Raw genomic sequence first — 27,429 nt, forward strand, 5'->3', positions numbered from 1 at the left:
ACAAGCCAGGGAGGCCTCAGAATCCATATATGCTATAGGGACACCAATCACCTGCCTGATATATTACAGGAATTTCCAAATTATTTTCTAAGAAGAATCTTGTCCTTGAGAAATCTCAGTTCACTTCTCCAGGTCGCCTTACCTACTTTTACTGAACTGCACTTTGCCCTGATGCTGCAGGGCCAAATGCCAAAGAAATTTGTCACTGTGGATATTATAAGGGTGCTGTTCATTACATTATACAGCAGCTTCTCTATGAAGACTAATGGAGTAGAAATTGGTTTCATTATCAGGAGTAAAGATGATTTCACAGCAAATGGCATTTACCTAAGGAACATTAGTTCTTATAATTGGTTTACTTTATTAGATTTGTTTAGATTATTCCTAAGACCCATTCCAGTTACAAATTTGTACTTCTATTAACTCTCTTGGTTTTTTATACCCACCATTACACCTCATACGATCTTTCAACATTAGAAAGAGAAAAAATACAAACAACATTCATATCATGGCAAAGATACCCACAAATCCTATGGCCATGCATTCACAAAATGTCATGGCTATCTAGCATCTAAACTACCTTCCTATGAATGGAGAGGCAGAACTTTATAAGGCTGAACCAGTTTCTGAAACTAAAGAAATTGAACACACCAGGTATTTACCTTCAAAACCTCCACTGCAATTGGGAAAAGGACAGTAAGATCTGGGTTTTCCTCTTTGACAAACCAAGAAGAGGAGGCAGAGATAGAAGGAAACAAAGGTGGCAGTAGCAGCAACAAGGACCACAAGCAACCCATTCTGGTGAGGCTGGGGGCAAGGGCTAAATAATCCAGTTTTGCAAGAATGCACGACAGCAGTTTTAGGAGTACCTGTTGCCTCAAGTCATTCAGAGAATACAAACAGTGATGAATATACCACCTAACAGTGGTACCTTCCCCGTCCCAGGTCCGTGGTATGATTTGGAGTACTGCTCCTGGCTACAGATTCCAAGCTTCGTCCTTCTATTATTTAGGAAATTCTATGAGTAACCCAATATATTCTTTAAAAACACTTTGTTTTTTAATTAAAGGGGTAAATACTTTGTTTTTAAATTAAAGGGATTTCTACTGCTTAAAATTATGAACACTGACACACATTTTAGATACAAACAGCATCCCCAAGTGTTACTTTAAAAGTTTAAACAAAGTCACTTCAACTCTTTGCCAACAACAGCTTATATCTTAGAACCCACCCCACCCCTACAGTCTTACAATCGGCATGTTTCAAGTCTCTTCCCTCCTCTCATTAAGGCCCAATGTCAACATTCATTAGAATGACGGGCAGAAAACTGTCAGGCAAATCACATCCTGAACCACTGATCTGTACACTTACCCAGAACAGTATCTTGATGAAAACTGATATAAAGAGAACAATTTGTGACAGATCTGATACTTATGTCACCAAAAACAATGAAACAATAAGGTGTGAAAGAAAACCAACCAACTGAACTGTTTGCTTTATCCACATCTTTGTAACTTCAAAACCCAATCATCACCCCCACATAATGTCTGTGAAATAACCAGTTCTTAAATATTCAGAAACTAGAATTATACATATCAGTAACAGTTACAGAATGGTCTGAACATTTACCCCTCCAAGAGAAACTCATTAAAAATATCAGTAACTTGGGTTCTTCCATCATTGATTCTCATTAAGTTGGTCCAGACTGGGACTTGGTATTGTCTAAAAGCTCCCCAAAGTATTCCAATGCACTCGGACAGGGTTTAGAACCAGTAAAAAGAAATCTGACTTTCTCAAGCACCTGTTTATCCACAGCACTCAGTTTTTGTACAAGTAGCATTAATGTGTTTAACTCATTAACCAGCTGATCCTAAATATTAACTGACAATTAGCCCCAGGTGGCACTCAGTCCTTAAGGCATGTAAAACCATGTAAGGGAGCAAAGCTCCAAGTAAATTCCACCCACATAACAGACTTCTACATATTCTTTGAACATTTCTTAGTTTGACAAATGGAATTTTAAAAGTTCACAATTACTGCTTAAATTTTACTAGGAGCAAATATACAAAGATCTGTGAGAATAAAAATGAATTTTCAAATTTCTGCTACAACTTTTCAAGACTTCAACATTCAATTATTTAAATAGGGGCAACCCTCAACTGAGATTTTAATTTGTTAATTCATTCAACACATCATACATAACAGTCTTATTTTTCTTATAAGATATGAACTAACAGAACATTACAATAAGCATCCTTTAAAACCTTTTGTCTGCAGTTTAGAGAATGTTGCCAAAACGGTAAGAGAGGGATTAATTACCTAGGAATTTTCATCAAAATGTATACAATACAAATATTATACAGTTGACCCTTGAACAACATGAGTTTGAACTGAACAGGTTCACCTATATAAAATTTTTTTTCAAAAAACACAGAAAAATTACTTCAAAATTTGCAACAATGTTAGGAAAAACACACATAAGCTACATATGTAGAAATACTGAAAAGCTCAGGAAATGTTAAGTATTATGTCATGACTACATAAATACACATAGGCACTATTTTATCATTCATTGCCATAAAATATGAACAAATATATTATAAAAAGTTAAAATTATCAAAACATATACAACACTTAAAGACTTCACGGTATCATTCACAGTCAAGAGAAATGTAAACAAATGTAAAGATGCTGTATTAGATCGTAAGTGCATAAAATTAACTGTAGCACTTATTGTACTACTATAATAATTTTGTAGCCACCTCCTGATGCTATTGTGGTAAACTGAAGTGTCATGCTAAGTATCTGCTTAAAATCCTATGTGACCCCAAGTCATTTCTGAGTAAGCAGCTCATCTCTCCAGTAAATTGTGTATCAGTAAAAAGTGATCACTTACAATTCTCGAGTATTTTTTCACCATGTTTAGCGCAATACTGTAAACCCTGAATAACACCCATACAGAATGCCACCAGTGATGCTAGAAGTGTTCCCAAGAAGCAGAGAAAAGTCATGATATTACAAGAAAAACTGTTAATTGCTTGATGTGTACTGTCGATTGAGGTCTACAACTGCGGCTGCCTGACATCTGGAGATAAATGAATCCAGTATAAGAATGGTTGTTAAAAAAAGAAAGAGAGAAAAAAACATTTGGGAAGCTGTTGCTGCAGGAATGCCATCAGGTGTGAAAACCTTACACATTTTGTGAAATACCTTTTTACCTCATATTGAAAGTACAGCTTTTATGTGGGTGCAGGACTGCTATAGGAAAGGTATGCCTATAGGCTCTAATGACTGGAGAAAAAGTGAAGTCATTATATGGCAACTTAAAGCAAAACAAGAGGATCTAAAGCCGGAGCATTTAATACCAGCAAAGGATGGTTGATAAATTTTTTTGTATAATTTTAAAAGAGGCTTGGCTTTAAAAATGTCAAGATAACAGGAGAAGCAGCTTCTGCCAATCAAGAAGCAGCAGACAAGTTCCCAGAGGCCATTAAGAAAATCATTGAGAAAGGATATCTGCCTGAACAGGTTTTTAATGCAGACAAAAGTACCCTATTCTGGTGGTCAAAGGGTGGAGGGGAAGCCACAAAGAACATTTATTGGTAAGGAAGATAAATGAGCACCAGGATTTAATACAGGAAGAGATAGCCTAAATCTACTGTTTTGTGCAAATGCAGTCAGGTTTATGATCAGGGCTGCCCTTATCTGTGAATCTCCAAACCCTCAAGCCTGGAAGGAAAAAAGTAAACACCAGCTGCCAGTCTTCTGGATGTACAACATGAGGCCTGGACAATGGAAACTATTTTACTGCACTGGTTCCATCAGTGCTTTGTCCCTGAAGTCAGGGACAAAGTTCTTTTAAAGTTCTTTGGATACTGGACAATGTCCCTGGCCACCTAGAATGCTGTGAGTTCACCAAAGGCATCAAAGTGTTCTACTTAACCAACCACAAACACATCTCTAATTCAACCTCTACTTCTTAAGGACCTTTAGGACTCATCATACAAAGTACTGTATGAAAAGGATTGCCAATGCTATGGAAGAGAACCCAGATAGAATACCATTCAAGTCTGAAAGAATTACCTGGGTCAAGATGCCATTGTTATGACAGAAAAAGCTGTGAAAGGCATCAAGCCTGAAACAATGAACTCCTGCTGGAGAAAACTGTGTCCAGAGGTTGTGCATGACTTCACAAGATTCACAACAGAGTCAACCAAGGAAATCATGAAAGAAATTGTGGATGCGGCAAAGGAAATAAAAGATGGAGGGTGAAGGGTTTCAAGATACGAACTTTGGAGAAATTCAAGAGCTAACAAACACCAGAGGAGGTAACAGAAGTAGACCTGATGAAGATGCGTGCTTCCAACCAGTGCCAGACTAAGAACAACACACAGAAGCAGTGCTGGAAAACAAACTGAGACTAGACAATCTAGCAGAAGATTCTGATTACTCAGGTTTCCTTTTCTTTCTTTCTTCTTTTTTTTAAAAGATGGCTTCTTGTGTCTTCTTTTCTGACAAGGACACTTGTATAATATGGGCACTGACACTAAAGTAAATGGCAGAAGGACTGGAACCATACAAGAACATTTTTAGAGTAATGAGAAAGCAAAAGTCAGGCAGAAATCATTAAGTATTTCCATAAGGTTACACCAAGTGTGAGAGTCTCTTCTGTCCTTCCTTCTACCTCTTCCACCTGCAATACCAACCCCTCTTCTTCCTCCATCTCCTAAGCCTATGCATTGTGAAGAGGACAAGGATGAGACTTTTATAATTCACTTCCACGTAGGAGTAGTAAATAATCGTCATGCTGTATAGTTAATAAAGTTATTTGTTGATATAAATGTGTATTCATGTGAAAATCCAATAACTATATGGCAAGAACTATACAAGACATTCTGTGTTGTCACCATCATCATTGGCTAAGTATTTGTTGTCTAGAACCACCATGTATAAGATGTGTATTAAAGTGGATAGCCAATGCTTACACAGGCATAGGTGAATGATATTTCATATCAAACTAATAATGTGTCCTTTAATACAGGGCCTGGTGATGATGAACTCCTTTAACTTGACCTTATCTGGGAGGTACTTTATCTGCCCTTCCATTCTAAATAATAGCTTTGCTGGACAGAGCAATCTTGGATGTAGGTCTTTGGATTTCATGACTTGGAATACTTCTTTCCAGTCCCTTTTTGCCTGTAAGGTCTCTTTTGAGAAATCAGCTGATAGTCTTATGGGCACTCCTTTGTAGGTAACTCTCTCCTTTCCTCTTGCTGCTTTTAAAATTCACTATGGACAATGAAGTGACAACAAACTCATAAAACCAACAAATAAACCTAAAAAACGAAAACAAACTAAGCAAACAACTAGAACAAATACAGAATCACAACAATGGAGATCACATGGAGGGTTATCAGCCGGGAGGGAGGGGGGAAGGACAGGGGAGGCTGGGAAAAAGGTACAGGGAATGAGAAGCATAATTGGTAGGTACAAAAGAGACAGGGTAGGTTAAGAATAGTATAGGAAAAAAAGAAGCCAAAGAACTTCTATGTAGGACCCATGGACATGAACTAAGGGCAGGGGGATGCTGGAGAGGAGAGCAGGGTAGAGGGGGATAAATAGGAGGAAAAAAACAAGACAACGGTAATAACATAATCAATACAACATAATTAAAAAGTAAAAAAATACTATATGCCATAAAAATTTTATGACGATTCATGCATTACTGTATATGCTATGCTACTGTGAACCAATCGTATCAGTTACAATAGGCTACCATAGAGCAATCATATTGCTGCTTCATTATGAATCACAAAAAAGTGTACCATAAATATGAATATCTTTTTCACATTATCTTTTCCTTTTTTATGTGATGTTAGCAATACATATAATACCTACAGTGTTTTTTATCATGTAAGATGTAGGTACTGACAGATAATTCACCTTATAAACAAATAAACCTATAGTATTGATAAATACAGTATAGTACCATAAGAGTATTTCCCTTATGATTTTCTTAATAACATTTTTTCTCTAGCATACTTTAAGAATAAAGTAGTATATAACACATAGAACATATAAAATATGTGTTAATCAACTGTTAATATTATCGGTAAGGCTTCCAGTCAACAGCAGGCTTTCAGTACTTAAGTCTTTGGGGGAGTCAAAAGTTATATGCAGATTTTGAACTGCATGGGGAGTCAACACCCCTAACCCCTGCAGTGTTCAAGGGTCAACTGCAGTCACTTTGACACTGTGTTACTTTGACACTGATCGACTTTCATCTCCCCTTGGTTATGCCAAATTAATTGTGAAAGAAATCACAAAACTATTTTTTAAATAATCATGGCTTTTTTTTTCTTTTAACTAGGTACAGTCAATTAAGAGATCAATATTTTAAAAACTGTCATGCCTTTAACAAAACTGTATTTCTCAAAAAGCAATGGATAGCCCTGGCTGGTGTAGCTCAGTGGACTGAACATGGGCCTGCGAATAAAAGGATCACGGTTTGATTCTCAGTCAGAGCACATGCCTGGGTTGCAGGCCAGTTCCCAGCAGGGGATGTATGAGAGGCAACCCTACATTGGTATTTCTCTCCCTCTCTCCTTCCCTTCCCCTCTAAAGATAAACAAATAAAATCTTAAAAAAAAAAAAAAAGCAATGAATAAGTCTGAGTTTTCACCAAGAAGAAATGGTAATGGTATTTGAACATGCCTTAAAAAAAAAAAGCCATCACTTTTTACTCTCCTTTTCAAATCAACATACTATCAGTAGCTGAAAGAAGTATGAAATCTTACAGTAGACAGACTCACCCCAAAACCAAGCCTCTTTGCATGTGTGTATGTGTGGGGGGGGGAGTTGTCATGAAGACTGTCAAAATTACTGACTCAGTTTCTGCCTGAGACTCCAAGAATCAAAGTAAAATAGATCTCCATTCTTCTAATAATGGTACTAATTTTAGAGCTACCTGGATGCTGTCAAGGGCCAAAAGGCAAAAATAAAGTTACCTTCAATTTTGCACTGGGGTCATACAGGTCAAAAGATTATACTTCAAGGTAACCACAGAGGGGAAAAAAACCAGAAAAGTTATTTAAAACTTAAAGAACAAAAACAAAAAAAACAACCAGCACCAGGAAGTTACAACTTTATTCTTCAAAATTTCACAAAGACACATGAAAAGATAATATGAGAAGTTCTATACCTATCAAAGAAATTAAATTCATAATTAAAACCTCATAATATTAAAAACTTAAGGTCTAACTGGCTAAACTGGTAAATTCCACCAAATATTTATAGACTAAATAATACCAATTCCACACAAATTCTTCCCAAAAATAGAATAGGAAAGAACAATAAATACCCAGTGCATTCTATAAAGCATTACTTTGATTCCAAAATCTCAAAATGACATTTCAAGAGGGAAAAAAACCCCTACAAACCAGTATCTTTCATGAACACAAATGCTAAAACCCTTCACAGAATTTCAGCAAATGAAATCCAACAATATATAAAAAGGTTACTACAACATGACTAAGTAGGGTTAATCCAGGAATGCAAGGTTGGTTCAATGTTAGAAAATCAATGACATTCACCATAGCAACAACATACTAAAGAAGAAAAATCATGTATCATTTCAACACATCCTGGAAGGCATTTGAAAACCTTCACCATCAATTCATAATAAACACTCTCAGCAAACTAGAATAGAAGAGAACTTCCTTACCTTAACAATGTACATCTACAAAAGCACTTGCAGCTAACACCATAAATGATGATGGATGACTGAATGCTACTTGGAGTGTAAGGCAATGATGTCTATTCTCACCATTCCAATTTAACATCCTAGTGGATGTGATAGCCAGTGAAAAAAGAGGGGAAAAAAAGAGGAGGCAAGGTAAAAAAGCACATGGATTATAAAACAAATAAATAAAATCTGTCTCTATATAGAGACATGGTTATTTATGTATGAAACCCAAAAACATCTACAAAAAGTTACTAGAACCAATACATGAGTTGATTAAGATCTCAGGATGTAAGGCTGATACAAAAAATCAATTATATTCTACACAAAAGTAACAATGAAAATTAAAATTTTTAAGCAGTATCATTTACAACAGAATGATAAAACATAAAATATTTGGGTATAAATGTGACAACACATGTGCAGGACCTATATGCCAAACAACTACAAAACACTAATGAAAGAAATCAAAGACCTAAATAAATGAAGCGTTATACACCATCTTAATGGATGGAAAGGCTCAATATGGGTAGTATATAAATTCTCCCAGAATTAATGATTAGAATTCATAATCCTAATCAAAACCCAGCAAGATTTAGTTAGAAACTGACAAGCTGACACTAACATTCATTTGATAAATCAAAGACAACAGTTGTCGAAACAATTTTGAAAATGAAAAACAATCTTGGAGAGCTCATACTAACTGCTTTCAAGACTTATTATCTGTACTACAGTAATCAGGACAGATGTTATTAACAAAACTATAAACAACAGGATCAAAAGAAGAGACCAGAGAGTACAGAAATAGACCCACATATATACATACTGTCAACTGGATTTCAATAAAGATACAAAAACAATTCAACAGAGGACATTTGGTGCGGGAACAATTGTACCTCCATACACCAAAATGAACCTCAATTATATCACACACTTTACACAAAAATTAACTCAAAATGAGTCATAGAAGTGAATATAAAACTAAAACTTCTAGAAAAGAAACCCAGGAGAAAAATCTTTGCAACCTTAGATTAGGCAAAGATTTCTAAGATTTGACACTAAAAGCCAAAAGCACAATCCCTAAAAGAAAAACAACTGATAAATCAAAATATGTCTGCTCTTTGGAAGATGTTAAGAGAGTACAATGACAGACCACAGACTAGGAGAAAAGATTTATCAAACATACATCTAATAAAGGACTTGTATCCAGACTAAATCAACAACTTTCAAAACTCAACAATAATGAAAACAGTATAAAACTTGGCCAAAAAATGACATTTTTCAACAAAGAAGATATACAAATAACATTAATCACAAAGATGCTCACCATCTTTAGTCATTAGAGAAATACAATGAAAACCACAATGAGGTACCACTACATAAACATAAGAATGGCGTAAGGAAGATGACAATACCAAATACCAGTGAGGATGCACAGCAACTAGAACTCTCTTATTGCTAATAGGAATGAAAACTGGTATAGCCACTTTGTGAAATTTTCAGTTTCTTATAAAGTTAATTAGAGTTACCACAGAACCCAGCAATCTGACTTCTGGGTTATTTACCCAAGAATAATGAAAATTTATGTTCACACAAAAATCTGTACTGGAGTTTATAGTAGGTTTATTTGTACTCACCAAAACCGGAAAGAACTCAAGTATCCTTGAACTAAGTAATGGATAAACAAATGGTAATACATTCATACAATGGAATATCACTCAGCCAGAACAACAACAAAAAAACAAACTACTGATATGCACAACATAGATGAATCTGAAATGTACTATGCTGCATCAAAAAAGCCAGTTGTAGCTGGCTTTTGTAGCTCAGCCGTAGCTCAGTTGGTTGGGCATCATCCCGAGAGGTGAAGGACTGTCAGTTTGTGGGTTCATCCCCATTCAGGGTGCATACGAGAAGCTACCAACAGATGTTTCTCTCCCACTCTTTCTCCCTCCCTTACCCTCTCTCTAAAAATAAATAAATAAAACTTTTAAAAATGTTTTTAAGGAAGCCAGTCTCAAAAGGCTACACACTGTATTATTCAATTTATTTGCATTCCAGAAAAGGCAAACTATAGGAACAGAAAACAAATCAGCAATTGCCAGGAGCTGGAAATGTAAATACAGGCAAGAAAGTAAATACAAAGGAGCACAAAGAAATTTGTGGATAGATGAACAGTCCTCTATCTCTACTGCAGTGATGATGCCGACAAAGACTCTCTCTGACTAAACTCTAGCCAGCATCCCCTGAGTCCTTTCTCAACTAGGCCTCAATCTTGGCCTATAAAGATGTGGACAAAACACTGACAAGAGTTTCTAACAGTTCATGGCTTCATCCAAAGGATGACCTGAGCCCTTCTGAAAGTGCCTGCCTGAGAAAACTCAAAGCTGCCAAAAGAATTTACTGTTTGTTCCAGGGACACCTGAAGACAGGGTCCTGTCTGCCAGTTTCCACAGGAGGGTGGGAGCTTTCGATAAATGCCAGTTAACCAACCCGGACAGTTTTACATGAACCAATCTCCCGCTCCAGCTTTCTGCAATTTACACTCCCCTGACTCCACTGAACCTCTGCTCACCACCACCCCCCACCGCATTCTCTCGTTCTCCTTTTAAAGCACTGACAAATCAAAGGCGAGTTCTATTCATGCTGGGCTCTTTTCCATGTCACAGTAACATATTACTGATTAAAATCTGTCCTCACCATTTCAACTAAGGCCCAGAATTTGTCAAAATTCATTAATATTACACACTAAAAGGGAGAAATTTGACTGTATATAAAATCACACCAAAATTTACATAAGAAAAACAAATTTTTGTAAATAATAACAAAACACTTCTAAACCATCAGCAATATTTTACCTCATTAACAGGTAAAAAAAATACCGATATGATCACCTGAAGTGCTGAAAAGTCATGACAAACACCAATTCTAGAATTGTGTTTCTAACAACAACTAAATGCGTGCACCCTTTCTCTACCAGGAATACGGAAACTATGGCCAGCAGGTCAAGTCTGACTTATGCTTTGTTTGTGTATGGCTCCATGAGCTAAGAATAGTTTTTACATTTTTAAGGGGTTGTAAGAAAAGAAAAAGAAAAAAGTAACATGTAACAGACACTGTATGTGCCCACAAAGACTGAAATACTTACTGTCTGGGCCTTTAGAGAAAACATTTGCCCCTTGCTTTTAAGCTTACTACTCAAAATGTAGTCCCTGGACCAACAACCTCAGCAAAATCTCAGGTCCCACCCTAGAACTACTAAATCAGACTCTGCATTTTAACAAGGGAATAAGACCGAAGCATTATATTTTCTTACAGATGTATCTTGTAACATCAGAAAATACATATAATAGTAATATACACTACTCTAGAAAACCCTAAACAGTATTTCTAAGATAAATCCATAACACGCTTGGCAAAATGGTCCTAGATCAACTCCGAAAAACCATCAATTAAATTTCAATTATACTGTGACTATTTGCTGAAACCAAAATTATAGCTGATACAGTCCAACATCATGATAAAATACTTTAAATCATTCTCCCAGAGAATGTGGTAAGCATTTATGCAATTCACTAAGCATAATAAGTTACAAAGGTGCTCCAAGGTTTTTAAGGATATTTCCCTAATTATTGCATCAAAAGAAAAATATAGATCTGAATTCTCCCAAAAGTTTACAAGCACATTTATTAATCTCAGCCTCCCACAATGACTTGGAAGTGGTCATTCTATAAGTTCTGCCACAAATGGAGTGTTGAACCGAAAATCAGCTAGAACTAGTAGCTATGCTGGAATTCTGTTGCTAGGATTCCCCTTGGGAAAGAGGCAGGATGGAGCATATATTTAACAATAATGTCAATAAAATTACAAATACTACAAAATAGAATCATTATTCTATGATCAAGGGATTTGTATTCGTTTGTATCAATACAAATATCCCTCATATCAAATTTCATTAAACAACAGGATTGGTAATACACAAGTTTGGACTTAGGACTCTCCCCCACTCCGTGAGATCTACAGATTCTACAATACTTCCTAAAGCAAATGCTGAAAATATAACTACAATATAGTTTCTACTACCCCTACCATAATTATAAAAGAAAAACTGTGTATTAACATTCCAGGACTGAAATGTTTATTTTTTATTGCTTTGAGGTTAACGAATTAAACTCATTTAAAATGTATACTGTTATCTATACTACATTAAACATATGTTCACAATGATGACTCCAACTCTTAGCCACTATCACATGAATCATTCTAGCCTGAAACAAGCTGCTTAACTGTAACTTCCTACAATAGTGAGAAACCTGGTTCCCACCACCTATCATCTACTTTCTCTATTCTAGTCCAGACTCAGAATTGTTAACTAAACCTTTTGGGAAGCAACACTATCAAATAAGAGTATACTGAGTATGTGCGGTTCTTCCTCCTTTAGTCTGCATTTCCAAAGTTACTCAAGTCAACACCTTTCATTTCCTGCTCTTTTCAGTGAGATTGTTCATTCATTTCTATTAGAATTAAATTTCTCTGTCTGTTGCAGTCTGCATTCCAATTTGGGGTACTCCAATCTCCTGATTTTTTTAAATTGGCATACATTAAGTTTCACTTTCTGCTGTAAAGTTACACTGACTGATTCTGACAAGTGTACACAGCTTTTGTTTAAAAAAATGCCTCATACCTTCTCTATACAAAACATCTTACAAACAATTTTACCACTCATTCATCAGGCAAATATATATTTCCAAAGTCTCCTTCAATTCTATAGAACAGAATACAGGGTCTGGCAGACATAAGGCTTGCTTGAGTGTGATTGATAGGGCACAGAAATGTCTCACAAGAGGGACAGCGATTTGAACATTTCACCTAAAATGTAATATAGTGTGGCTTGAGTGTGATACTGTTATGTTACAGAATTACATGCTTATGATTTTGTAATCAAAGATTTTGTAATACAACAGGGGCATTTTTTATTTATTCTGGACTCTGAACACAGTCTACATGTTTGTAGGCTTATCTCCATGTAGATCACTTTTTTCACAATCTCTAAGGAGACTCATTTCTGTAAACTTTGCTTTTAGATTAACAGCTATCTTCTCATCATTAGGCTTCAAAGTTAAAATGTTGCAGGGTTATGTAAGAAGACAGATTTCATATCTTTTTTACAACCAAGTTCTAAGAGTTTCACTTATACTTCTATCATTAATAAACTAACAGAAGCTTTAAAAGACAGTTATGAATTTATATTACTGCTTTCACTTCTACTTCAGCCTTCCCTTACATAAACTAAGATAATATAAATTCACTTAGCTAGTCTCGCTGTAAGGATTTTTAAACAAAATCAGTCTAAACAGGATCTTTTTACTGTAGTTTATTGATATAAATAACGGTATTATTAGATCCAATACCAACAGTTCAGGGAACATGACTAAGATTGGGGATATAAATGAGACATAGGAGCACAGAGATTCTATTCTCTGGATGCCAGCTTCAACCCAGATTATAAACCTCTGAATATGCCAGGAACTCATCTATCAAAATTAAGATTCTTGACTACACACGCACACATGCACACACGTACACACACACACACACACTATGTGAAATCCTTCTAGTTAACAAATATCATATTATACTTTACCCACTCTTCATGTATTCAGATTCTGAACTCAAAGAAGCAAAGCCCTGACTTCTGACTTCCAGTTCAGCAGGTAGGAAGCTTAGAAGCCATCACTCCATCCTTACAACAAGCAAAAACCTGAACTAGAAAATCAACAATTATTCTTGGATTCCTCGGAGAAGGTCACAGAGCAAACCAGAGAGATAGACAGGCAAATACAGAGAATCACAATTTACCAGAACAGAAACCAACAGGCAGAAACTTCCATAGGAACCAGCACCAAGGTAGGAAAACCTGAGCTGTAATTGACAAGTTGGTGGAGGCTTGGTGTATAGACAAATCTAAATGCTAAAAACTCCAGAGGGATCTAGTCATGAGTGGGCCCTCACACTTTTGTGAGTTTTACCTCCAGTTAATCTACCAGGTCCTCAAAATGAAGATCAAAGAAATCCCCTCATGCTTCTAGCAGGAAGAGCAAACAGTAACCATTTTGAATTACATCAGACACAACATTTCATTCTCCTTAATAAGGCATGACCTCAAGAAAAACTATTTTACCAGAGCCTACACAGTTCCTTTTACCCAATATATCATACACAACTTTTTAATTTTAATCCCCACCAGAAGATGTACTTTCTTTTCATTGCTTTTAGAGAGACAGGGAGAGAGAGAAGCATTGACTGGTTTGCCTCCCATATGCCAGACCAGGGATTAACCTAGAACCCAGGTATGTGCCCTGACTGGAAACTGAACCCTCTGGTTGCAGTACAACACTCCAACCATTCCTTTTTAGTGTTCAGTAATATCGGTGCCAAAATCCTCATTTCACACATCTCTCCAAAGACAGCTACATCATGTTCTTATTCCAAAGAAAGGAATATGAAAGATAAATGATATTCCTAAAATACAATTTGGGTACCTCAGTCAATGCAATACCCCGAGAGCAGAAGGGAGCTCTGTGCCAGCCGTCACGGTGTATTTTCCCTAGGCTGCACACTCAGAATCTGCTTTATAAGACTTTGTCCCTCTCCAGAGTGAAGGAAAATGCCATGAATGGCCAGGAGAGAAGCATTCACGGTATTCAGGGATACAGCACTGAAGCTCATCCAAAAGAAGAGAAGTGATGTTGGAGAAGTATGGCAGCTGATCTGAATGGAAATTCCATTTTGCAAACCCAAACTCATTATTCAAGATGAGGGGAGAAGAAAAACCCTGCAGAGAGGAAAGAAAACATCCACTGGGATTTGTCCTCCAAAATCTGACAATGTATCCTCTGTATCCATGGTGGAGACAGAGGACTTCCTTCCTACCTTGGGTTATTATTATCTGAGGAGATAATCTGGGCCACATGAGGAGACAAAATTACAGCATGTTAACAATGTTATATGAATACCAATGCATATTCCTTAATACAAGTGCAGTGCAAGACAAGACTACTATGTTCTATCCTCAAATATATGCAATCCAGACATGGTGCAAATATACAATAATATCTCTATAAATGGAACAGACTCCACTCCTCTAGGTACTAAAAAAATGTTAAAGGTTGACACTATATATATGTATTAGAAAGAGATTATGTGAACTAGAAAACTTCCAAATCAGTTTTTCACATCAATTGATTATATATAATATTAAGTTGAACCCATTAGAAGTTTTTGTCATTTTTCAAAATTATTCTGTGACTTCAAAATTCCCAGAATATTTACACAACTAAAGAGAGCTGCCAAAAGAAAGCATTATGGCCTCAATGAGTGTCAAATAAATCATCAAGAGTTATATCTGCACTGGAGAGGTGAGGAAAGGCCATGTCCATCACCAAAATATATATCAGACACAGCAATTGTAGACTGTAACTGTCAAACTGCATAAGAGGATCTGAAGAAAACAGGCTGATATATAGTAAAGGGCACCTGCTTTAAAAAAAAAAACTTGAATAACAAAGATTTCAGATTTAACAAGGAGTAATATTTAGGGGCAACTACTTTTAAGAAAGAATTAAACATTAAAGGGGTTGTGGGCACTAGCCAATAAGAGAAAGAGATAAACTTTATTTTAAAATCAGTTAGCAGAGCCCTGACCAGTGTGGCTCTGTTGGTTGGGCATCCTGCTAAGCAAAAAGTCATGAGTCAGATTCCTGGTGAGAACACAGGCCTGGGTTGTGGGTTTGGTCCCCATTAGGGATGCTTATGAGAAATAATCATCAATCAATGTTTCTCTCTTTCAGCAATGGTTCTATTCCTTTATTTCTCCCCCCCTAAATAAAATCTGTTTAAAAAATCAGTAAGCAGAATAGAAAACATCAGACTGCTAACAGAATAGAGACTTCAACATGCAGAGAAAAAGGAAATTCTGGAGAAATAAAATTCTCTGAATCCTCTGCTAGAATATGACATAAACATTTTCTATTACTGAAATGACGAACCTTGAATATCTCCTTGTAACCTAGCTACCTAAAAATTAGACTAAGATAAACTCTTTAACTATATCATTTTATTTTGTACTCTTAATAATAATAATAATAACAATAATAATGGAGGCATACATATTAAGTAAGGAGTAAATTTGGTTTAATTCAGTTGTTTTGTTTAGGAAGTTAACCTAGCTTAGCAACTTCTGTTACTGAAAATTACTCATTTGTATAATATATCCTGCAAAGGTTTTTGTTTTTTTCAATTAGCATCAGATTTAAAGGCCACTTTTAGTATCCTTTAGGAAATGCAAGTGTTTGAAAAATAACTCCCATGGTGTCTCAAAAGCCAGGCTACAGATTCATACAGAAGAAATCTCTTCACAACAATTATTACTAACTCTCCAATTATGTAATCTATTTGGCCCCTGGTTTACTTTGGCTTCAATGAGTTCTATTTTGACTTTGAATTAAGAGAAGATAAACATATTTGCTTGATACCGAAGAATTACATATATGTGGTTATAGCTCCACTATGCAATAGTATGAACATCTGCTCTTCATAAAAAATCATGAAAACTAGTACCAGATTGTTGTATGCTGTTCACTAATTTTCATACATATAATTTTACTGCTGTATCTGGCCTGATATCCATTTGCAAAGCCTTCTGGAAAATAAATTTTTAATGAAGCGAAGAGTAGACAATAGGCTACATTTTAATTAGGAATTAAAGAAAACATTAAGTTTTCAAGACGTCAACTTCCGGTCAAGATGGTGGCAAGATGGTGGCATAGGCAGACATGGCTCCCCTCTCAGCACAACCACATCAATTTTACAACTAAAATGTAGAACAATCATCACTCAAAACCATCAGAAATCAAGTTGCATGGAAGTCTGACAAGTATGGAATTAAAAAACCATACCCATCCAGACTGGTGGGAGGAACACAGATACAGAACAGGCTGGTCCCACACTCACGTGTGGCAGATAAAATTTCAGGAGGGATATGTTGGGAGCGAGGAATCTCAGACCCACACCAGGTCCCCCAGCCTACAGTTCTATTGTGAAGTCCCCACAACTTCTGGCTGCAAAAACCAGGAGGAATTGAGTCAGTGGAAGAAAGTGCTAGAGCCCCAAGCAGGTCCTCTTAACCCACATATGGACTCACCTACTCACACTCACTCCCTCTGAGTCCCAGTACCTACGTGGCAGCTTGAAAGGCACCAGTGGAATGTAGGGAGAAAGTGAAGTGTCTGGTATCAAGGTGAGCAGAGACCACTGCCTCTTTTCTAAACCTTCCCACCACAGAGCCAGCAAGCTAGGGCCATACCTGAGACTCCACCAACCTGGCTGACATTGTGTGACCCCCTCCCTCTGGAGATCCCCAGAGATTCTGCCCCACCCAACTGACCAACCCACCCAAGGTGCTTTTCCATATGAATGGCTGGTCTTGGCTCATAATTTCCTAAATCCTATCAAACAAGCAACAACTAGCCTCAGTGAGCCCAGGCCCAGCACTAGCAGAAGCCAGCCTAGATTCACAGCTTGGCTTTGCCTGGGAATCTCCAAGCCCAGCACAAGTAGCAGCCATCTCGGATTGCTTTATAGCTCAGGCAGGGTGGCACTGGGCAGGACATAGGTTGGGGATGACATTGGTCTGCACCACCCAGGAAACCCCAGGGCCAGCATACCCAGTGGACAGATACAGACCATGTCAGAGCACCACCACCCTGCACCTGCATAGCTGGATCATCCAAGGAGGGTGAAGGTTGGTGGTCAGTGGTCATAGCCAGTCCTTGCAACTAACTAACTGGACTAGGTAAATGCCAACAGCAATAAAGGCTCAACTACAAGAGGAGGGTGTACTCAGCCCACCCAGAGGGTGCACCTCAAGTACTCAACTTGGGTGATAGAGGAGACTGTGCCACTGGACCCTACAGAACATCTACTACATTAGGCCACACTATCAAGAAGGAAGTCATAGCAGCTCCACCTAATACATAGAAACAAATACAGGGAGTCTGCTACAATGATGAGACAAAGAAACATGGCCCAAATGAAAGAACAGATCAAAACTGCAGAAAAGATCTAAATGAAATGAAGATAAGCAATCTATAAGATGCTGAGTTCAAAACATTGGTTATGAGAATGCTCAAAGAACTTAGGATCTTAAAGGCATAAAAAAGATACAGTCAGAAACAAAGAATACAACAACTGAAATAAAGAACAATTTACAGGGAAACAACAGTACAGTGGATGCAGCCAAGAATCAAATCAATGATTGGGAACATAAGGAACCAAAAATCAACCACTTGGAACAACAAGAAAAAAGAATCCTCCAAAATAAGGACTGTATAAGCAGCCTCTGGGACAACTTTAAGAGGTCCAACATTAGCATCATATGGGGTACCAGAAGGAAAACAGAAAAAGCAAGAAATAAGAAAGCTATTTGATAAAATAGTGAAAGAAAACGTCCCTAATTTGGTGAAGGAAATAGACATGCAAGTCCAGGAAGGACAGAGAGTCCCAAACAAGATGAATACAAAGAGGCCCACTCCAAGACACATCATAATTAAAATGCCAAAGGTTATGATTTCTCAACAGGAACTTTGTAGGCTAGAAAGAACTGGCAAGAAATATTCAAAGTCATGAAAAGCAGGGACCTACAGCCACAACTGCTGTACCCAGCAAAGCTATCATCTACTACAAAGAGCAGATAAAGAGCTTCCCAGACAAGAAAAAAACTAAAGGAGTTCAGCATCACCCAACCTTTATATGAGATGTTAAAGGGACTTATTTAATAAAAAGATCAAAGCTGTGAATAATAAAATGGTAAAAAATACACACATATCAACAGTTGAATCTAAAAAACAAACTAAGCAAACAAGAACAACAGAGACAGAATCATGAATATGGAGAATGTTTTGATGGTTGCCAGTGGGGAGGGAGGTGGGGGAGAATGGGTGAAGAGGTGAAGTGATTAAGTCCAAATTGGTAGTCACAGAATAGTCATGGGGATGTAAAGTACAGTATAGCAAATGGAGCAGCCAAAGAGTTTATACACAAGACCCACTGACATGAACGGTGGAGTGGGGGGATGGCCTGAAGGAGTGAGGGGTGCTGGCTGGAAGGGGACAAATGGGGAAAGGTCGGAACAACTCTAATAGCATAATCAATAATACACAATTTTTTAAGTTTTCAAGACATCAAAATTTTTAATGACAGGAAAGTAAAAATACTGTATCTCAACTAACAGATTAGATACTAGTCATTTTATGCAAATTTATTACAATCAAAGCTATGTAGTATCTACAAATAGGTAAGGTTAAAATAATAAATTTTCTAAAATATTCACACTAATATATATACTAAATCTTAATCCAATTTACCCTAATCAAAACATTCAGAAATATTCCATTTCTATAAACTGAGGGGATAAATGTTCACCCTTTACAAGATGTAATTATACACAAAGGTGGCTAATTAAGACATTCAGAATTGAGTCATAAAAACTAAGTGAACCAAATCTAAACCAGATCATAAATCACTTCACAATCCTCATTTATACAATCCTATAATTTAAGGAAGTTATAAATACACAGATTTGTAAGTATGAATAATACCCTACTATCATGCACATATATCCCCAATAAGAAAAGGCAACATTTAAACAAGAAAGTTAGATTTTCTATATCTAATAATTTGGTAATAAGATAACTAGAAAACCTTCTTTTTTACAAAACACCTAGAACCACTGGTTAGTCTTTTTATGAGATTTATATATTGCTATGGTCTGAATGTGTCTCCTCAAATAGGATGTGGAGCCTTTGGGAGGTGAAATTAGTGGGATTAGTGGGTTTTTTCTTTAAAAAAGAAGCTCCAGAGAGGTCCCCAGGCCTTCATGAGGTGAGAACACAGCAAGCAGGCACCAACTAAGAACCAGAAAGGCCCTCACCAGAAGGGGACCATGCTGGCACCTTGATCTTAGGCTTCCCAGCCTCCAGAACTGTGAGCAATAAATTTTGTTGTTATAAAATGCTCAGATCTTAGTTTCTAAATAGCATTTGATTCCAAGGGTGAGGCAATAAAAGGACAAGATAAATCTGGAACATTTTGTGCTTCCAGATAGTAAAAAAGTGCTTAAAACATGATGAGGGATTGTCAAAAAGACACAGGAACAAGTCAAAAGGTGCTCCCAATGACTAAATCTGGGACAATATAAGCAAGAAATAATAATGGATTATAACCTATAGAATAACATAAGTGCCCATGAGTATACACTAATATAATTAACTGAATAAATAAATTAAGTGGGAGAGATAGGACAGCCCCTCCTTAAGGCAGATTCTAACTAATAATGTATACAGGAGGGAAGAATGGAACTAGAAAAATCACCATTTGGCAAGCACCACAGTAATATCTGTTACAGGCAAAAACTATCAAAGAATGCTAATGTTAATGGATAAAAGCATGATGAGAAACAGAATAATTGCATAGACATGAATGTTTATTACAAGGAAAAAATAGTAAATGTTGTTTAAAAAAAAACCCTGACAAACACCACCATAAGCAAGTGATCAAATATAACATCACCAGTTTCCACATCACGTACCTAATATGCCCTGAGAAGAGCAAAACATCACTTGTCTGCTATTCTTGACAAAAATGCATAACCTTAATCTCATCATAAGAAAACATCAGACAAATCCAAACTGGAAGACATTCTACAAAATGGCCAGTAATTTTCAGAAGGTCAAGGTTATGAAGACAAAAACTGCAAAAATATCTCAGATTAGACAAGACTAAGGAAATAACAACAAAATGAAATATGAGATTCTACACCAGAAAATGGACTCTAGTGGGAAAACTGGAAAAATTCAAATATAGTCTACAGATTAGTTAATAGTATTGTATCACATTAATGTCCTGATCTAGATAACTGTTCTATGGTTATATAAAATATGAATATTATGGGAAATGTGGTGAAGATTATACAAGAATTGTGTACTATTTTTGGAAACTCTTTTTAAGTCTACAATTATTGACACATTATACTTTTACACAGGTTGACATTTTCTCGTAAGTCTGTCTAATGAGGAGACTAAAGAATTTCCACAAAAGCAAAATATAGCCAATCATCTTAAAACTCAATTAATTCATTATAAATTATAAAATTAGGCACAACTAAAGAAAGAATTAGTTATATGGAAGGCAAATACAAAAATTAACCAGAAAGTAATTTAGAGAGATAAAGAGATGGATGCTATAAAAGCAAGATTAAGAGGTATGGAGCAGAAAATCAAGACAATCCATCATACATTCAACAAGGGTTCCAAAGGAGACTTAAAAAAATGAAGGAAAAGTAAGAAATAATGGATAATAATTTTCTAGAATTAACAATTAACAATAAGAATTAACTTCTAGAAACATGAATTATAAGCAGGGTAAATTAAAATATAACCACTTCTAGACACAGAGGTATATTTTGAAATATATCAAAAGTTAAGGGACGCTTTTAAACAACCAGGAAAAAAATACTTTACGAGGCAACAATAATTAGAAAACAGATTTATTAAAGTGACAAAGTCATAATACCTTCAAAGGACTTAGTAAAAATAAGTCTCACCTATAATTCTACAATCAATTATCATTTCAAAAATGAGGGCAAAATAAATACATTTTCAGATAAAACCAAAGGTTTATTGTTAGCAGAACTTTGCTCAAAGAAATATTAAAGAATATGCTTCAAGCAGAAGGCAGCAAAAAGTAATGGCAAAATAAGAAACTGATACAGTGAATAAAATTAAAAAACAGAATTTATAATAGTCTCCTTGAAATAAAGCTACCATGTTGCATTTTTAAGAATAATTCATTTGTAAAACAAAACAACAATAAAACATAGCTTCAGCAAGATACTTTTAACGAACAACACCCACCAACCACACATAGACTTAGAAAATCTCAACTAAGAATCTGGCTTTCTCTTATCTTATCTTGGCCAAAGGCTTTGGTTTCCTCACCCAAAAGTAACAGCATTTAGCTAGAAGTTGTGTAACATTCCCAACCAGCTCTAGATTTTATGGATAGAAAGTAGGGTTCCCAAACTACCAAGACATCTTTCAGAACAGAACAAGGTGTGACATAAAACAAGCTCCAACAAGTATATTTTTATAAAATATAATGTTAATAACTTCTGTTAAAAAAAACTTTTAATTATGTTTTAAATAAACTACTGTAATCAAAACCATATAGATTTAGAATTCATAAGCGCCCATGCTAAAATTTACACTGACTTAGAGAAAGCTTTCTCCCCTAACAATGAAAACGAACAGGATTATAAAAGAAAATATAAAGTCCAGTCACTCGAAAAATATTTACTGAACACCTACTATGTGGCAGGAACTATTGCTGTCATCTGGGATATACCAGTATAGAAAATACTTTTAAACATACTCAAGATATGACAATTGTATGTGTAAAATTGATAGGGACATTACAAACCACTCTTTTTCCATTAAGTTAAGTCTGCAAGGGTTTTAAAGGAGAAGTGCTAGTGTTGTTAATACAATAATAAAAATGTATTTTTAAAACATACAGCTGACCCTTGAATAATACAGGTTTGAACTGCACAGGTCCACTTACACAAGGAAATTTTTCAATAACTGTAAATATATTTTTTATCACGTATGATTTTCTCAATAACACTTTCTTTTCTCTAGCTTACTTTATTGTAAGATTAAATAACAAACAAACATGTTAAATGATTGTTTTCATTATCAGTAAGGCTTCCCGTAAACAGCAGGCTATCAGTAGTTAAGTTATGGGAGGAGTCAAAAATTCTGTGTGTATATTTGACTGCACAGGGGGTTGGAGTCCCTAACCCCTGTGTTTTTCAAGAGTCACCTGTATATTATCCAAAGCTGTTCAGTAGGAATTCACTTCTGACTGAATCATTAAAGTTTAACTCTTTAAAAAATATCCAAAATGACTTAGAATATGAACAAATCCTTTTAAAAAATTCAAAACCTTAGGACTGCTTTATTTGTATTCCAAACAGCAGATCCTCAACATCACTAAGATTAGTACAGTCATTATGGAACAGATTAAGGAACTCCATTATCAGGAGCAGTCAGGAATAAAGTAAGGATACTGCTTTCTGTAACTTTAGTTGTTAATTTCTGGAACAACTGCTATACACATTTTCCTGTTCCTTATTCTGAACTGTACACTGCCAGTCACTGAAAAGAAAAAAAAAAAACTCAGACTAATAGAGGCCAAACTTAGAGAAGGAAATAAAAATCATCCTTCAGTCTAGGCTAAATGGACTGATTATACAAAGAACTCCATACATCCGAAAGCACACAGATGTCTGCACTAGTTCCCAGGGCTCAAACAATACTAGTCATTCAATAGCTTTCCTTTTACATAAGCTGATCTGAGAGCAAGCTCAGTCAGCTCTTCTGAACCTCATAACCCAGGATCCTGGAACTCTAATAAAGCCTACATTTTTCCTCAGCACTGTTTTCATGTACTTTCTCTGGAAAGAAAACTACACTTTTCCCAAAAAATAAATGTGGATATCATTTCTTCTGTTTGATAAGTGATGTACTCAATATAAAATTACTTTTCTGTTAAAATCACAACCCTTAACACAAATCTAAGATCAACATGAAAGACGGACTGACAGAATATGTACTTAAATGTGTGAGTTTAAAATAGAATTTTAAATACATCCTATCATGGTAATTATCAAATGTATACCATTTGGCTGCATTGTTTTTTTCCACTTGCATAATTTTAAAAATAGCCATATGACACAAAACCACCCCTCCCCCCCAAAAAAATTTTTTTTAATTAGGAGGACTGTTCAGAGGGGGTAAATTTACACACACAAATGCAACACTAACCATAAACATCAAAAATACAGTTATTCTTCATTGAACATCCCTTAGAAGCTTAAATAATACTACTTTCTACCTTCGAAGCACATTATTGTTGATTCTTCTAGTTCCTTCACCAGTTGAGTCTTCCATGAATTCCTGCCTTCAATTCTGGGAAGTATCATGGATAAAGCCGCAGAAACTCTAATGTGCTTTTTAATCAAATGGCAAACCTTCTAAGACACTTATCAGACCAGCATTCCTGAAGTAAAGCTCATTAGCTTTACTACTAAGTGATAATGATTCATTTACTAATTAAACTACTAAACCATGAATAGCCAAGAGTTGCCTATAAATTCCTCTGAATTTAGAGAGGAACTGTCACATAATCATTAGCACATACAGAAATCATCAAATGCTGCTCCAGAGTTGTGGAAATGCAGTCATTTTATCCACCGTCTTCCTTATCAGCTCTGGCGCCTCCTCTAATTCCTTTACCACTACCACTCTCCCCTCTACATACACATACTACATAATGCAAATAAACATATTTTGAAGAAGGAAAAGTTATCTCTCTCCTAAGTTTTATGTTCTTAGATAGCAAATCCTTAGAGATACCACCTCTCTCTCCAACAAAAGTACAAAAGGCAGAGCTCTAAACATACTAACCATTTAATAATAGATACTCGGGTGAATTTCCATCATCGCCCTTACTGTAAAATTGAATTTGTCAAAAAGAACTATTTACCTTTTCATCAAAATATTACTCCCTAATGATCACCAAAACCCTGTGCATTCTACAAAGCAGCAACCCCAGAAACATTTCAACATTACCCAAGACTTACAAACTTTGTTGGCAGAACACAGATTACATTTCTGAAAAATGTCTTGCAAGTTCTCAACAACCAAATTGTCAGGACAAATCACTGCATATCCAACAACTGTGACCTTCTCCTTGGGACATTCAATTCTTTTACCTACCACAAGAGCCACTATAATATTTCCTGATGCATTATCAAGTGACCATTTAACTTTAGCAGATATCTTAATGTCCCTCTAAAAAATATAATAATTTTTGTTATATAAACCATACATATTTGTGTTTTTCAAAACTCATCCTAAAGTTTCACTAGACTACTGCTCATGTTTTCTCTTAGAGTCAAGCAAGTATTTTCATTTCCCTACAATGTAGCATCTTCTTTAATCTCTGTCACCAAATAAGGCCTGGTATCAAGACAAAGGAACAAATATAAACCTGTCTTTCATTTTCCCCAAGTTCTATTTTATTACATAATAATACATTCCCTTTTATAAGTAAGTTTTAAAGCAACATACTTGAAAGTCAAAGAAAACAAAATATTAAAAGTTATTTACAAGTTATTTATCTTTAGATTTGTATCAATTATTAGTAACTAATTTCAGGTTCCTGTTGAGATAGTCATCTATACCTAGCTAAGACAGAGTCTGGTATGACAATGTATTCAACACAGAAATATCAAGGAACTGTATACAGCAGGATTGAAGCACAGTAATAAAGAGGCATGTGAGGACACAGTTCCAATTTTCTAAGGGGATTTATGGCTTTAAGTTTCCCTTCTCATGTGAAAATAAACCTTTATAGCAAATACATGTTTATCTATCTAGAAACAAATTATTTAACAATTTTATTTTTATTTTTCATTGAATACTGACATTAAATACTTCACAGTTTAATATAAAAGACACTAGTATCACAAAATGACTACATATATAAAACAAAAGTTGTAAGATGCAGGTTATTTTCTATAATCAAATAGAGCTATCAAATACTACTCTCATTCAGCCTTCATTCCTTCTCCTGTTTCTAATTATCCTCTCACAGTTACAAAAAATAACAGAGAAGAAAAACCAAGAACTATAAATATGGCTATAACATAAGTGGTATTAGAAACATAAAACTATTTACAGAAACACCCTAAGAACACAATATAAATTCCCACATTCAAGTCTACTTGACAAAAAAGCCCAAAGAATATAAAATTTGGTTTTTGCTCTTTGTTTTTTTCTTGGGGATGAGAGGGGACTACTCTAGAGGAGAGAAATCAGGAGGAGATGCAATACCCTTTGTACATTACACAAAACTTACCCACTGGAAGGATCTAAGGCAATAGCTCTAGGTTGATCCAACTCTTGCCAAAATAAAACTTTTCGTAAAGATCCATCTAGATTAGAAACTTCAATCCGATTAGTTTCAGAATCTGTCCAGTACAATTTTTCTCCAAGCCAATCACATGCCAGCCCATCAGGAGACAATAATCCAGAAACGACAACATTCTGTACACTCTCAGTTTTGTTAAACTCTGTTCGTTTAATGGCTTCTTCGCTGACATCACTCCAGTATATCAAGCCATGACCAAACACAAAGTCCACCGCAGCTGCATCCTCCAAGCCCCCAACTACAATCGTAGCATTCTCTTTGCCATTTGTAGCATCAACCAATCGTAAGTCCCGTCTGTTTGCATAAAGCAACAAAGGGGCCGCTAGAATAAAAAAAGAAAAATATGTAAGTAAATGAAAGGAAATGTATTGGTTCTCATAAATGAGTTCAAATCAGAATCAGGAAATAAATACTATCAAAAAAAGAGTAAATAAATCCATAGAAGATGGCCTTAAAATCTTTTCACAAAGGAAATATTTGCAGCATTTTAAATACAGAAAGTTGCCAGAGAGAATATTAATTCTACCAGGACAGTCTTTTCTCGTTAAAATGGTCTGTCGGATGAAATTAAAAAGTCTGGCCATACCGAAAATGGGCAAGAATATGGAGTTACAGGAATGCTCACACTCTACTAGGACAATGTGAAATGGTACAGCCACCTTAGAAAACAGTTTGGCAGTTTCTTCTTAATTTTTTTTTTAAGATGTGGTCTTTTTTTTTAATATTTTATTTATATATTTTTAGAGAGAGGGGAAGGAAAGGAGAAAGAGAGGGAGGAAACCATCAATGTGAGAAACATCGTTTGCCTTTCATCTTAACCCAAACCCAATAACCCAAACTGGAATCAACCTAAATATCATTAACAAACTAATGGATGAATAAATTATGATATATTCATATAATAAAAAGTAAAACTATTTGTACAACTAATATGGGTGAATAACAAAATAATTATGTACAGTGAAAGAAATCAGACAAAATATGAATACACATTGCATGACTCCATCTATATAAAATTTTAGAAAATTCAAATTATTGTGATGAAAAGCAGATCAGTGGTTGTTTGGAAACAGGAGGGAAGGTGAAAAAGAATGGGAGACAAGGACTATAAAGGGATATAAGGAAACTTTTGCAGATGGCTACAATTATATTGACTATGATGATGGTTCCAGAGATGTATTCATATGTCAGAACTTATTAAATTTTACACTTTACACATGCAATTTATTTTATAGCAATTATATCTCAATAAAACTATTAAATAGTCTGGCAGAGATAGGTCTTAATATAACTATTTTATTCCCTTTTATATTATTATTTTTAAAAGATTTTATTTATTTTTAGAGAGAGGGAAAGGGAGGGAGAAGAGAGGGAGAGAAACATCAGTGTGTGCTTGCCTCTCACGCGCCTCTTACCAGGGACCTCCCACAACCCAGGCAGGTGCCCTGACTGGGAATCAAACTGGCAACCCTTTGTCCGCACTCAATCCACTGAGCTACACCAGCCGGGGCTATTCTCTTTTATTATTATTAGAATGACCTTTGAGTAAGACCTAATACCAAAACTAAATATAAATC

General features: G+C 35.7%; 1 protein-coding gene across 1 annotated transcript in view; it reads right to left on the reverse strand.

Annotated features, from left to right (window-relative positions):
- Nucleotides 1–27,429, reverse strand: part of LRP6 (LDL receptor related protein 6) — a 143,621-nt gene that overhangs the window by 96,127 nt on the left and 20,065 nt on the right. The window contains exon 2 of the mRNA XM_037164802.2: nt 25,781–26,174. Coding sequence (XP_037020697.1) covers nt 25,781–26,174 — 394 coding nt within the window. The remainder of the gene's footprint in view (nt 1–25,780; nt 26,175–27,429) is intronic.

The sequence above is a fragment of the Artibeus jamaicensis genome, unplaced genomic scaffold (assembly GCF_021234435.1).
Source record: "Artibeus jamaicensis isolate MK-2021 breed Jamaican fruit bat unplaced genomic scaffold, CSHL_Jam_final contig_233, whole genome shotgun sequence".
Lineage (NCBI taxonomy): Eukaryota > Metazoa > Chordata > Mammalia > Chiroptera > Phyllostomidae > Artibeus > Artibeus jamaicensis.